Genomic DNA, 15,150 nt, shown 5'->3' on the forward strand with positions numbered 1-15,150 from the left:
ACTGGCTCATCAATCATGAGACAGTTTGCCAAGAACGTTTTGAAGACATGTCTGTCAGACGTCCGAGCGAAACATGAAAACGAAAACATCTATTGAGTCGACGCAATACTTTTTTGCTTCTTTCACCGCCGCCATGCGTGGCACTGTCCTCTACGGAAGACACGAATAAGAAGACTGATTGGGTGATCCCCCATCATATCTATGATACTAGAATACACCAGTGGACATGTTAGGGAATGAGGCAGCGCCCTTGGGAGCATGACAGGATATGTCAAATATTGGTTTGTTACTTCTACATAATTCAAGGGAGGGTCGTCTCAATCCTTTGCAGACATGCTTATACTAAAATGCCTAGGATGTTTCTCAAAACAAAGATCGCCTGCCACTTGTCAAAACTAATGCCCGATGCCTTGGCCCGGTGCGGACGTATAAGTGGGTTGAGCGACCCAGAAATCAAAAGTGGCTGCATCCCGGACGCATAGGATACAATCAGCAGTTACATAGTACATTGTAATTATAACACTGCTACAATATAATATACATATTTCCCACATTAACCCTTGGTTGTCGTCGGACCAGCGGCCCCTGTGAAAATGTATGAACACCAATTTCCGACCGGGGAGTAGCCCATGTCACACCTGATAACCAAAGCTAAAGCGAACTAATAATCACTTTTAAGCAGAGGCCAACCCCAGACAGCAAGGATGGGTGGCCACTGGGGCAGACAGGAGGCATATATAGAGCCACCAGTGGACCAACACCGTTCCCCGCGCTCCACTCATTTGCCACCATTGGCCCATTGATGCTTTTTGTCTGGGACTAGACCTCCTCCTTCACCAGCGTAGGAGACGGGGGACCAATCACGAATTGTGAAAGACATGGGACTATGTACCGCCAACCAAAATTTGCGAAAGACAGGGAACTGCACCCAGCAACACGCTTCAACCGTAATAGATCGTGAAAGACTCAACAGTAATAGATCGTGAAAGACTGACCCAGGGGACTGACTATTCTACCTCATACACCAGGAGCTTGTTGTCAAAGACAAGGGACGACACCAACGGCTATAAAAGAAATAGAACTATAGTTTGCCTGCTAAACCACCCAAAAAGTGCTTAAGACAGACAAAGACTACAGCTACACTAGTAGTATGGTTGTGAACGTCAAGGGACCAAATTGTGAAAGACTTGGGCTATTTATTCTGTTTCACCTCTCGGTATTCGTTTAGTTTCATTAGTTGTAGGCAGGTGGCAGCACTACAAGTTTGCCAGTTCGACGAACAAAACATTAGTTATTTTCCTGTTAAAGAATCCATCATCATCTCAGTTATCTCCCGCAATCAGGATATAGTCAGGACAGTAAAATGAAGCTAGATTATCAAAGAAGACATTATTCAGAATCAGAACTTAAAAACCGGTTGTGTAAGACCGGAGTTGATCTAACACCAGCCACGTGTTGTGAGAGACGGTACAGGGGACTATTTCTCCTGCTACACCAGCCGCTTGTTGTTCAAGACAAGGCACGACCCCACCGGTTGTGACAAACCAGGGTTTATACCCCCAGTTTCATCAGCAACAGGCTATAGAAAGACGGGGAACTGAATCTCCTATTACATCACCGATATGTTGTGGCGACAAGTGCTGCATGCTTCACGTGCCACTGGCTGTGAGAGACAAGGAACACCATGGATCACTAGCTGCAGGTTGGGAGAGGGATACAGGAGATCAAGTTTTGAAAGATAATCCAGCTGCTTCACCAGCCATGGTTGTTAAAGACAGGGGATTATTCCTTCTGCAACACTGGGGGCTGCCACTGCCCTCACGTTGTCCTTTGCTCGTCTCATTTGCCACTAACTGAAGCTCACTCACTTGGAATATCCGTCCTGCTTCTCCAGCCACAGGCCATGGGCGACAGGGGACCAAGTTGTGAGGCCTAGATTATACCTCCTGCTTCACGAGCTGCATGGTGAGAGAGACAGGGGACTATAACTCCTGTTTCAATAGATACAGGTGGTAAGCGACTCGGGATCCGGGGCCAAGCTGTGAAAGACCAAGGACTATCCGTCTTGCTACACCAATCACAACCTTTATCTACTGCTCCTCCAGCCATCAGTTTTGAAGACGGGCTATTTGTTCTGCTACGCCAAGACAAGGGACTATTCCAGCTGTTTTAAAAGACTGGGGTTAGTACCTCCTACTTCATCAGCCACAGGCTGTGGGAGACAGGGGAATAATACAAGTTGTGAATGGCAAGGGACTATTCCTCTTGCTACACCAGTCACAAGATGGGAAAGACAGGGGCCAACATATCCTGCGACATACTAGGAGGCCACAAGTTGTAAAGATAGGGGGACTATTCCTCCTGCTACACCAGCCGCTTATTGTGAAATACACGGGACTATATACCACCGGTTGTGACAGACTGGGGTTTGGCTTTTGCTTTATCAGCCTTAGTCGATGAGAAACAGGGAACTGAATCTCCTATTGCACCAGTCACCGGTTGTTGACACTAGGGTCGGGGCTGCATATGCTTTCACGTGCCACCGGTTGTGAGAGACAAGGTACTATACATCATGCGTCACAAGCTGTAGGTTGTGATATACAGGAGACCAAGTTTTGAAAGTTAGGTGTTCCTCCTGCTACGCCAGCCGCAATGTGAGAATGACAGAAAACTACTACTCCGGCTGTGTCAGCCATGGTTGTTAAAGAAAGGGGAATATTCCATCTGCTACAGATGGGGCTTCAATGACCCTGACTCTCCGTCGCACGACTTGTCAGCCACCAAAGACAGACTGACAACAACTCTCTCGAGCTATCCCTCCCTCCTGCCCCATCAGTCACAGGCCGTGGGAGACAAGGGACCAAGTTGTGAAAGACCGGGATCATACCTCCCGCTATACCAGCCACAGGGTGGTAGAGACAGGGGACTATACCTCCTTCTTCACCAGATGCAGGTAGTAAGATATACATGTCTTTCACAACTTGCCAGAGGTGTGGCAGGAAAATGGTCCCTGCCTTTCACAACCTATTGGTGGAGCAGAAGGAACACCCTCCTGCCGTCAACAACCATGGCTGGCGCAGCCGGAAGAATAGTTCCCTGTCTTTCACACATCGCGGCTGGTGTTGGAGGAGAAACACGGTCTATCATTTACAACTCTCACAACCTGAAACTGGTTACACATGATGTACAGTGCCTTGTCTCTCACAACCAATGACACGTAAAGCAGTTACTATCTTTACAACCTGTGGCTGGTGTAGCAAGAGGTCCAGCAGTACACTGGGTGATATGAATAAAGACTAGCAAATGCTTTTACTTCAATTTTGTACAGAAAGGCCTAGTGTAAATGTACATGGAGTTTCAGATAAAAGCATTTGCTAGTCTTTATTCATATCACCCACTGTCTCTAATAACCTGTGGCTGAGAATGCAGGACGTATAAATCCGTCTTTCACAACCGTTGGTGTAGTCCCGAGCGGCTGTTGGAGTTGTAGCAGGAGGAATAGTCCCAGCCTTTCCAAAATTGTGGCTCGTGTAATAGGAGCAATAGCCCCCTGCCGTCGTTCAGAACGTGTTACCCTGTCTTTCATAACCAGTGGCTGATGTAGCATAAAGAATAGTCCTAGTCTTTCCCAAATCGTGGCTTACTAGTTTGTCGTAGGAGGCATATATATTGTCCCCTGTCTTTCACAACTTGTGACTTGTGTAGCAGGAGGAACAGCCACCTGTCGTCGTTCACAACTTTGTCCCCTGTCTCCCACAGCCTGTGGCTGGTGGAGTAGGATGGACAGTCCAAGACAGTAAGCATCAGTAGGTCTGTGGTGGCAAATGAAACGAGTGAAGGGCAGTAGCAGCCCCCAGCGTAGCAGAAGGAATATGCCCCTCTCTTTAACAACCATGGCTGGCATACCCGGAGGAATAGTTCCCTGTCATTGACTAATTGCGGCTGGTGTTACAGGAGGAACACCATTCTTTCAAAACCTGGTCTTCTTGTTCTCTCTCACAACCTCAGGCTGGTGACGCATGATGTATAGTACCTTGTCTCTCACAACCAGTGGCGGAATAAACCCCGGTCTGTTACAACAACATGAACCGGTGGTAAAGCGTGGCTTACTACTGGTGTAGCAGGAGTAATAGTCTCCTGTCGTTCACAACTTGTTCCTCTCTCCTGCAGCATGTGGCTGATGGAGTAGGAGGTATAAACCCCAGCTTTTCACAACAGGTTGAATAGTCCATTCCCTTTCACAACAAGCGGCTGGTGTAGCAGGAGGAATAGCCCCTGTCTTTCACAACTTTGTCTCCTGTCGTTCACAACCGATGGCTGGCACAGCAGGTCGTATAGTCCCCTGTCTTTCACAGCCTGTGGATTGGTGTAGCAAGACGAATAGTTCCCTGTTTATCGCACCTTTCGGCTGGTGCAGCAGGCGGGGTAGTCTCTTTCACAGTTTGATCCCCTGTCTACCTCTATCTGGCGAGGCAGGCCGTGTCTCTTACAATCTGCATCAGGTGAATCAGGAGGTATAGTGCCCAGTTCTCCGGTCTTTCAAAGCTTGTTTGCCTGCCACTGATGCCCTGACATCATGTATCTGGCGAAGCAATTGTCCTCTGTCCCACACATCCTGTGGCTGGTGAGGCAGGAGGTGTTAAACCCCAGTGGTCTAGTCCCCGTTTCACAACGATTGGCTAGTGCCGTAGAAGGACTGAGTGTCTTTCATAACTTGTGGCCTGTCTTCTTCGCTGGTGAAACAGGAGGTATAGTCACAGACAGCAAGCATCAGTTGGCCTTTGGTGGCAAAGGAGTGAGACCCAGTGGCCCACTGGTTGCGGAGGACCACTACCACAATTGGTCAGCTGGTGGGTGGCCGGATCTGTGCCCCTCATTAGTCTCCAGCGGCCTCACATTCTTGCTGTGACAGGTCTTGCTGTTCTTGTCTGAGACAAGATTTGGATACCATGCGAAATCCAACAGGTAACAGTTGCTAGTTTCGAAGCGCTGTCTGTGGGCGAAGGATAGAACTGAGACAGGGTGAACCTATCAATAGGCCCCACTGTCTCTTTCCACCCTATTTTGATTACTGTCTTCACACAGGAGTGCTGTAATCAGTACAGATGAGGCAGAGAGCCAGGATAGAGAGCGCAATAAGGTGTAGTACTGCCCGAATGGGATGCGGGCAGTCACCTACAGGTTTTTTTTTCTTCTCAGTTTGTGTCCTGGGTAGAGACGGCAATAAGGAGACAGACTCCCCAGGATGTTGGAAATCAATTGCTGGGTTTTTCTTCACATTCTGTCTCCAAGGTAGAAGATAGCAATGAGGAGTAGGACTCGCCAGGATGGGAGGTTGGTTGTCCATTACAGATTAGCTAACCTACAATAGGCCAACAGCATATCTCCATTACTGTCTCTAATCATGAGTATTGAACTCAGTGCAGATGAGACGGAGTACTTCAAGGCAGAGCAGCAAGGAGGATTATGATTTCCCAGGATGGAGCGACTAAAGGCTTTGAAAGTGCCACTCAGGCGGAACAAGACACAAAAAGATAAGATTTGAACAAATTAGATATTATTACACTTGTTTATGATGTTTCCTATCATTTTATAACGTAATAAACTTTGATCTTGTTACATAACCAAGTCAAATTCAACAGAATTTTTACATGAACACATAACAGGATAAAAGATGTAAACTGACAGCTACAATGTTCAAATGATATACTGCTTAGGGCTGAACTAAGAGGCTAGAGAGAGGGAAGTAATGATCTTGAACTCCGTTGGTCGCGTGGAGGACCAGCGTTCCTGTCCAAGATCAGATTACTTTACAAAAATCTATGAGGTGACATGATATTTGGATGGTGTGGCACACTCCCTTAATATTCATTTGGCAGAAATGGCAGGAGGAGATATCACCGTTACAATACCGCTTTCTACAATAAACAACATGATTTTATCAACCTCTATACTGCTTCTAGAACAATATATACATAAATACATATACTATATACAAGCTAGATCGCAACAATGCTGTTCATGTAATACAGTTAAACCAAAGGCATCATTCCATTTTTACAACTAGTTCTTCAACTCTAAATCAATAGCACTAATGAAGGGGGTTCAACTCAAGAACGAGAGAGGATTCAGTGGAAACAAAATCAGTTGATTTCATTATCAGATAGATTAAAAAAGCACAAAAATTATTGCAAGGGCTTAACGAAGCACCCATATAAAACGAAATAACAAAAAGATACCAGGTTACAAAATGGAAACATATTGCATCACAAACACCAATGCATACTAGATTATCATATCTACATACAGTCAGTGTCAGAGGTTAACCACCATAAAGGCTTAAATCTACAATAACAGTTTACTGTCCTTGTGTTACCACTTTCACAACCTTTTCAATTAACTTACATGGAAATGAACCTCACACCTTAGAAAGCCACATGTATGGGGCTTTAGCCGCAGTTGTGGAAACTGATCTTTCAACCAGAGTGTAACACATATTTATCAAGCTTGGTGGGTGGACAACTAGATTTTTGTTCAAGGCATCATGATGCACCATTTTATCAAACATCACCCATTTTGACTTCGATCGATGTATTTTATGAAGAGCAACTACTAAGAGACATACTTAATCTGAAACCTATTGAGTGGAACATACAGTCGGCTCGAGCCAGGCTGAAAAGTTAAGCACAGATTTTGATTTCATTTCCGAGTATTTTACAGACATTTCTACTCATTTCTTGTAAGACAGTAAAGGGTTCGGGTATCCTTTGGTATTTCAGTGTTCACGCATCTGACATTGACTGGCATTCTAAATTATGTACATCTATATTAGTGACTCTTATACAATAAAGAGAGAATACGACTATATACAGGAATATCATAGCGAATAACATCAGGTTTGGCAGAATGGAGAACTACGTGTATCGTGGCGATACAGGTATGGCACACTCCACAGACAGTGTTTGCCTGTGCCTGCAACTCTCTAACACAACTACGTAACACTTTTATGGCAGATGGACATCAAATGAGATAATGAAACAGTCAAACGCAAATGACACAGCAAAAGAAACCTTGACATTTAACATGGGTGTTGGTTGTGACATCGTGAGGCAGCATCATGCTGTACATTTGAGGTGCATTGAGGATAAAGATGCCAAATGGCATCATTGAGAATACTAGCCTACTAGGCATGCGAACGATTTAAACAGAGAATTTAAGCTCTATACATGTAAAAGCTTTGCCAAACTTTAAAATTCAATAAAAAAAAAATCAACACAAAACAAATTTAAGTATTTATCTTGGACTAAGTTGCCTCATGGTTTTGATGCATTTGGTTTGCATGTTTGCCTCTTTGGATGAATGCACTTATCCGCAGTCCTTATAATGCCACAGTTAATAGTTAAAGCAACACATCTTAGTCACTCCCCCTAAGACAAATCAGTCTGTTTCTCAAGCCACAACTGCTGATGTCCATTACACATGTAATCTCTCAGAAGGCAATCTAATTTAATGACCTATACATCAAATACATGTACATATCATTTGCGAAGATGGGAGTAAATTGGTGGATTCCGTATGTGCACGTTTAATTAAAATTTGGTACATGACTTTCCACGGATATTTACCACAAAGCACAAACTAGTCCAGGCAATGAACATGATTAAAGGGTTTTCATATCAAGGACAATCAAGCGGGTTGTTCATATCACCCGGCATCACTCTATACATCTCACAACAAACGTCCACACCATCTATTTGTTGGTAAGCCAGATAACGATACCGATAATCGCCACAATCACAAGGGCGATGGTTATGATGATACACAGTTTCTTCCGTGATTTCACCTGAAAATAAGAAAGTTATATCAATAGGTAAGTCTTACAGGATGATGGGACTAAGGGTTAACACGGAAATCGTTCATCAGAAGGGGATATGACATGAGCCCAAACTGTTAATAGCTGGTTTGACCAGGAATGGGGACTCCAACTGAAGCAAATCTACATAAGGGTAGATGAACAAGAGCACTAGTCTTGACGGAATAAAGCTCACAACTGTAGCAAGGGAATCGAAGGGTGGCAGCAAAATTGAGATTCATCCAAAACCGTCATAACTGGAAATACATTTTTAACTCACGACTCTTGAGAATATTATTCATGAGACTTAGAACTACATGTTCAACTAAGCTATTCTCTAAAAATATTACGTGTACTATCATATCACTATTCCAGGTAGGCAGAGCACAGGAGCGATTGGTGTTTTGGTCTTTGGCCAGAAAACCCACAAGACCACAGGTCACATGTCCAGACCAATTATAAAAGGATGATAATCTTCACCGACTACACATTAAACTTAACTACACCTACAATACAGGAGTAAGCATTCAATATCGGTGTTCTACACTCATGCAACCTACACTGCCTTTTAATAAAATTGTTTAAATCCTAAAAATCATGACCACGAAGTGTTTTTTATGACTGTATTTTTATCGTGGCACCATGTACCCTTGTCTCTCCAGTTAACATCAACCAGCTTATTAAACCCGTGATATATACCTGAGAATAAAGAATCGTCTAATGCTTAAGTCCGACAGACAAACCGATAATAAGACCAATCACAATAAGCACAGCTAGGATTATCAGAATGATGATGCATTTCTTTCTTCTAGCTTTCGACTGAAAAACACAGAATGGTAGACAAACATAATGAGGAAAGCAACACAAAATGAATGCCTGACATGCACACATACAACACTTTTAACTTTTTTTTAAATTGCCCATATCCCAGTTTAGTGAGACTTGGGGTTTTTCTACCATGGCCGTCCATGAAGGGCTATAAGACAGTTGTCTGTGTGCACCAGGCAAAATGCAAAGAAACACTACACCTAAGGGGCTGCTCATTAAGTACATGAAAAATTTCCCAATTAAACATACGGATCTGCATATGTACACCCTTGTCGGAAAGTTTATGGACACCAGTTTTTGCACATTTTCTCAAAAACGGCTAATCCTATTGAACCCAAATATTCACCAATGGTGGAGAATCTTCCTGGCTATCGAATGACGTGATAGTTGATATCAGGACCAATTGCATAACAAAGTTATTACATAATTTTGAGAGGCATCTATTTTTCACTTTTTGGTTGATTTTTTTAAAATCGAAGTATAAATCTTGCATCATACAGATAACAATGCTAAGACTTTCTGTGAAGAAAGTATTTGAAAATATCATTTACTTTTCATGATATATCAAAATATCAAAATTTTGAGATTCTGAAAATTTTGAGATTTTTCTGATTTTTCGATATATCCTAGTAGTACCCATGTCCCCTGAATGAATGGTGATTTTTTTCTGATTTTCAACTAAAGGAACATCTTGAAATTATAATATGAAAATTTTCATACTACCAAGTATCCACCTTTTCTCAGCAATATTAGTTGCTAGCTGTGCTAAATTGGTGCCAATCATTATTTGGGTATGACTTCTCAATGATACAGTTGCAAAAAACCCAAAAATATCAAATTATCAAAATATCAAAATTTTGATATTTCGATATATCTCAAAACCGAAATGAGATTTATCCAAATTTTTTTCACAGAAAGTCTTAGCTATGTGCAATATATACTGTAGGTTAATTTGGTTTTGAAAAATTGATTAACAAAAAAGTAAAAAAAAGATCCCTCTCAAAATTATGTAATAACTTTGTTATGCAATTGGTCCTGATATCAACTATCACGTCATTCGATAGCCAAGAAGATTCTCCACCATTGGTGAAAATTTGGGTTCAATAGGATTAGCCGTTTTTGAGAAAATGTGCAAAAACTGGTGTCCATAAACTTTCCGACAAGGGTGTACAAAATGAACGGCCCCTAAACAACACAAGATGATGAATAAACTGCTAAAGGGTACTGTAACCTAGAAAAGTTCTGCAGGACTTTCACGCACAAGCATAAAATCCCCACAATTAAAAAGAAAATAATTATTCAGAAATTGAGAACTGAAGGAGAGTTTGTATCCATCAAAATGAGTACTGAATAGAGACCTTGAATACAGCTATTTACTAATTTCTTCTTAATTGCTAAAAGTAACTTTTACTGGCATGCAACCATCACACAATATCTAACAATGGCTATGAAAGCTATACTAGCCCACACTCTAGTTTTATTAAACAACAACACAAATTCTTATTCTAACAAACATGCACTCAAATGAATGGAGAAGATCAGTATATTATTCCCATTGGCCAAAACATTGGTGTCAAATTGTCTCAATTCAGAATAAAATAATTCAAAACTTTCCAGAAGTATTGAGTAAAGAGCATAAAGAATTTAAGAAAATACCAAAGTGGAAATTGTTTGATATTCTAGAGTATGAATGAACTTTGGCAGGATTTGAAAGATGATCTCAAGCACTACATGATGTGGGGATGAACCTCATGATCATACCTGGTAGTCCCGTGCTTGACTCAGTTCCTGTACACCAGATGTGACATTTATCTCAGCACTTTCAACATTGGCTTCTATACTATCTGATAAGAGAAAAACAATTTGCATTCAAAATAAATTAGCTGACAAAGCAGTCTCATGTTACTATAAAAAGTGTATGCTGGCACTAGAGGTAACAGCACACTTACGATGTCATGAGTTAGTGATAACCTGCTGTAACCTGCCTCCATCTCAACAAACGGTAGGCCAGTGTATCTATTAGATTAAAGATACATCTACCTAGACTTAGCCCTCATGGCAGAAGCAATTATACAGGGGTACACCTCGGTTCCTGCTCAAAATGGGATGCACTAGTGGAGGCCACAGTGACTGGGACGGCCTACACTTCTTGAGAGGGTGAAGTAGTACATGCAGTACATCTCGTATTTAGGCAACATCAGTTAGTTTATCATCGTCATTATGCTCATCATCATCAAAACAGCCATGGCCATCGGTTGGGCCATTTTCATATTGATTAATCATACCTATCATTTCACCCTGCTCGTGGACCATCATGCCAAGTTCCTTAAAAATCTCATTCACACCAACAATATCACCCTGAAATATAAATGAGGGAAACATTATAATCAACAGCATATCTTCTAAGTTGTTACCTCAATCTTTTATTGTTCCCAAGTACTCAATCTAAGACTAAGCAAGGACGCATGTTTTACAACTAGAATAGTAAGTCTTTCACAAAAAGTAACTTTCCACTACCGGTACTCGAGTCAAGAACTCTGAAGACGAGGTTGTTCACCATTCGTAGGGAATGAAGCGCTTCATATCAATTTCTAAAACCAATCATAAAAACCACCAAATCGGGTTTAGTTGCGTGATATTGTCTGCTTAAAAATGTTTAAAAGTCTTGGGGTAGGGTTATATTTTTTCCTAACCTCTAATTTTTTAATAGCATCCTCTCTTTCCCGAAGAAGCTCTAGATCGACATCTTCCTCCATCTGAAGTACTTGCTGTGTGCGACTTTGGCCACCAGAGCTGAAGAGACAAAAAACAAGTCTAGACTTCATCAAGAATAAAAGAAACCATTGTCATAATAAACATATTCAATATACATGTACATGTATATGTACACTGTACACTTATGTCCATGCAATGTAATGAACAAGATCCAGACATTTGCTGGGCAAAGCCTGCTGGTGTACCAATATGTATTGTTCTTACATGATGTTTATGCTTGAAAATAATTGCCAACCACATTCGGAAGAGATTCACTTACCTTGCAATGTCTATCAATTGGTGGTCACGTTTTTCTTGTTCTAAGAAAGAATCCTGCAAAGTAGATTAAAGCATAAGAGCCACATCCAAATGCATTTTCGACAACATCGATAAGACAGGACCATTCGTACCCATTTATGTGGCAGAGCAATCTAGACTGATGAGAATCGGTCTACATAGGTCCAGAGAAACAGCCCTTTTGTAAGCATTAAATGGAATGGGGCTTTATTCCTTGTTACACGTTTTTACACTCAGTAAGATTGCTTTGCTTAAATGGGACGAAGCGTTGCAACCAAGACATCAATGTTTTCAATGTTGTGCATTCTTTTTCGCTACCTTTGTCCTACTACTGCCATCATCAAATAATAAACTGACCTGTCCCAAACTAGAATGTGCTCTGGCTCTTCGCACACTAGCTTTCTCCTTTTCTGCCATATGGCGCAACGCTGCTTGGAAGTTGTTGAGTGCCGTTGTGAACTCTTCCGTTAATCGTTCTCGCTGAATCTTGTGTTGTCTCTGCTCCTGATGTGAGGACACCTGTGAGAGCTTCATCATTCCTTGCAGATTACTACTTGTGTCTTTTGCGATCTGGTTTGTGTAGTGTTCTATCTTATGTCTGCAAGGGAGGAGTTTGAAAAGTCTTAGGCATTGTGAAAGTCGAAGACCCTCCAAGTTCACAAAATGACAAGTGACTCTTGGTGTGCCTCATTACCTGAAAAATCTTCTACATCGTCATCATTCTCAATCACAACATTTGCTAAATTTAAGGCCTTCAAAAAAAGATGGATAAAAGATCCCCATCCATAGAACTGAATAAAAAAGTACCAAAGGTTTCATCTTAGATGTCTTGTTCCACTAATTGGATGTTTTGTCAGTTTATGGCAAAGGCCGAAGTCTGGCCCAAGAAACCAAATAGGATGATGAGAAGAACTGTAGCTGTTCTCCAATCCTGATTTCATCCACGTTAAACCAGAAAGTAAAGCAACAAAATTCCTATGAAAAGGACATCCCGAAGAAGAAGGTTACGCGAGTTATCCTTTTGTGGTACACTTACAATTCATCACGGAGTTGTTCAGAGTCTTGAGCAGTACCAAGTTGGTTGACCAACCGCTGGACATTGGCGACTGAAATATGAAGAGTTGGGTCACTGTCACTGCCAAACGGTTAGTTGACATAACAATTTATAGTGAAATGACGTTGGATAAACAATCTATAATTACTTCAAAGTCTGTTATTACTCTCCCTTATAGGTGAGCACATGTAACAAATTATGAAGCTAGCATGCATTTATCGCATGTGGACTCTCTACTTGTGTCTCCTCATTATTGTACTTCAAAGTCAAAGTCATACATTGTACATACCATTTTGTGTTATTTTCTGGATGTTTGAACTCACAATCTGCTGCAGTCTTGAAAATTCATTGTTTGATTCTCGATCTGAAAGCAAAAACAATTGGAACTTAAGGCTTTGGATATCTGACTCTCTGACATTATATTCTTGTGTTATATTCTGAATCCTCCGTAGCTTAGTTGAAACTACTGGTTGCCTTCCGAGGTCCTTGACACGTCCTGCATCCTTCTATGGAATAAACCACGGTAAAACGAGTGTCCCGAGTATGTGATCATGAATTTATTGAAAAACTTTGACTTGACATTCGTGCTTATCGTTCGCCAGTCTCCTCGTGCACAAGCGAGAGAGATCTGGTAAAACAAAGAAGGGACTGCGCGGAAGCGCGTGCGGGTTTTTATACCCTGACGAGACATAGCGAAACTGACCAATCAGGAGAAAGCATTATACAAAATGTGGCCTTGAGTTTGGCGGGAGAACTGTAACACTACAGTACTGTTTGAAAGTAACCTTATTAATATTATATAACACTTGTCATTGGGACACTTTGATTCAAGATCACTCATCTATTCTAAACCACTTCAGAAGATCCTGCAGGATCCATGAAGTTCATGACGTGTGAATCTAACTCATATGAAGGTTTCCCCAACCTGTTTTTTTCATTTAGTATAAACTAAACCTGGAAGTTGACAAAAAAGACATGACACATAAATGTATATTGGATTGCAATAAGATGTTTCGAATGTCTCTGGTATCAAATGCTTTACAATCAACTAATTGATTACATTTCAAATTGCTAACAACAGTGGTTTTTAAAGTTTTTACCTGTGAGGGGTCCACCAGATTGATATGGGGAATATCCTCCTGATCCCTGGTTATACCCTCCAGACCCCTCCTTTGTATATGCTCCAAAACTTCCCCGCGACATGCCTGGCTTGATGTCTGGTTATCCCTTATTAGTAAGAATTTCTTGAGATCAGTGCCAGCACTCAATTAATTTTGCTGAAACAAGAAAAAAATGATATTTCACTGTCATGACTACTAACAGCTGTCTCCAAAATCACTTGAAATGGCTGGTGTCCATGACAGTAGTAGCTGGCATAGGCTGTAATGATAATCATGACATCAATCACAGTCACAGGCCTTCACTAATTTCATAGGCAGAGAAAGAATGAGGATGTCAATGAATGATGGACCTTTTTGAAGAAGTTTGTTGAGGCGCCGACTATAGTCATGCGTTTCACCAGGAACTTCTTCTTCTTATAATCGGGTAGGACACTAAAAGTAAATAAATACTGAGGGACGAAGGGTTACTGTGGTTTATGACATTGTCGGCTTAGTCCTTCTAACAGGTTCTGAGAGTGCAAATTTCTTTTTTTGCGGCTCGAATTCAATCATGTCTTTGACTTTCACTTTGTCGAAAAGGCCCATGCTGGTCAGCGCCAAAACCAACTTCTTCGAATTCGTCTATCAGCAATGTTTTATGTTGGATCACTGGCATTGAATGTTATGTCCATGCATGCATGATGTCATTGATGATGAATCATGCATGCATGATCTCATGATCAGGAATGAAATATGATGGTGATGAACATCAGGCCTACATTGGGAAACTCAAGAACTGGTCTTTCGTTGGCCGTTCTCACATTTAACAGGAGCGTTCACTGATTTAATAAACTAATGAGATGATAACTGAATTGTCCTCTACATCGTGGACTTGCCGTTATGTCAAAACAGACACTAGAATTGGTTAAAAACTGCTGTCATAATAATAGCTTGTCACCCTCCGCCTACCTCGCCAACCATGTTTTATCAAACTCTCACACACGTGAACACTCGACATAACGCTTCGGCAGTGCTACAACTCTGTTTTTCTGTGTATGAATACAATAAATATTACTGTCTGATAACTGACGTGATGAACGGTTGTGTTGCAACGATACAAAAATTAGTTCTTTGATATTTTTACAGTATAGAAATTTGAGTAGACTTGTCGATTAAGATAACAGATTTCGCATATAGATCTATGAATAGAGTCATCTTTTTGATTTAAATGGAAATTAACCTATAACTTACGATATCTTTACTTT

The 15,150-nt window shown here is 41.3% G+C and overlaps 1 protein-coding gene across 3 annotated transcripts; it reads right to left on the minus strand.

Annotated features, from left to right (window-relative positions):
* Nucleotides 1–5,555: 5,555 nt before the first annotated feature.
* On the minus strand, nucleotides 5,556–14,929 carry LOC135486261 (syntaxin-7-like). 3 transcript variants are annotated; one of them, XM_064768938.1, is made up of 11 exons: nucleotides 14,855–14,929; nucleotides 13,886–14,062; nucleotides 13,075–13,149; nucleotides 12,768–12,837; nucleotides 12,089–12,329; nucleotides 11,715–11,767; nucleotides 11,374–11,473; nucleotides 10,966–11,038; nucleotides 10,442–10,524; nucleotides 8,552–8,671; nucleotides 5,556–7,843 (listed from the first exon to the last, which is right to left on the minus strand). In XM_064768938.1, exons 2-10 carry the CDS (start codon nucleotides 13,986–13,988, stop codon nucleotides 8,570–8,572), a joined length of 900 nt encoding a protein of 299 aa, XP_064625008.1. In that variant the 5' UTR covers nucleotides 13,989–14,062; nucleotides 14,855–14,929; the 3' UTR covers nucleotides 5,556–7,843; nucleotides 8,552–8,569. The 3 variants fall into 3 exon arrangements, with proteins under 3 accessions (XP_064625008.1, XP_064625009.1, XP_064625010.1); XM_064768939.1 differs by having other exon boundaries at nucleotides 14,782–14,867; XM_064768940.1 differs by lacking the exon at nucleotides 8,552–8,671.
* Between the last annotated feature and the right edge of the window lie 221 nt (nucleotides 14,930–15,150).

This window comes from Lineus longissimus, chromosome 4 (assembly GCF_910592395.1).
Source record: "Lineus longissimus chromosome 4, tnLinLong1.2, whole genome shotgun sequence".
NCBI lineage: Eukaryota > Metazoa > Nemertea > Pilidiophora > Heteronemertea > Lineidae > Lineus > Lineus longissimus.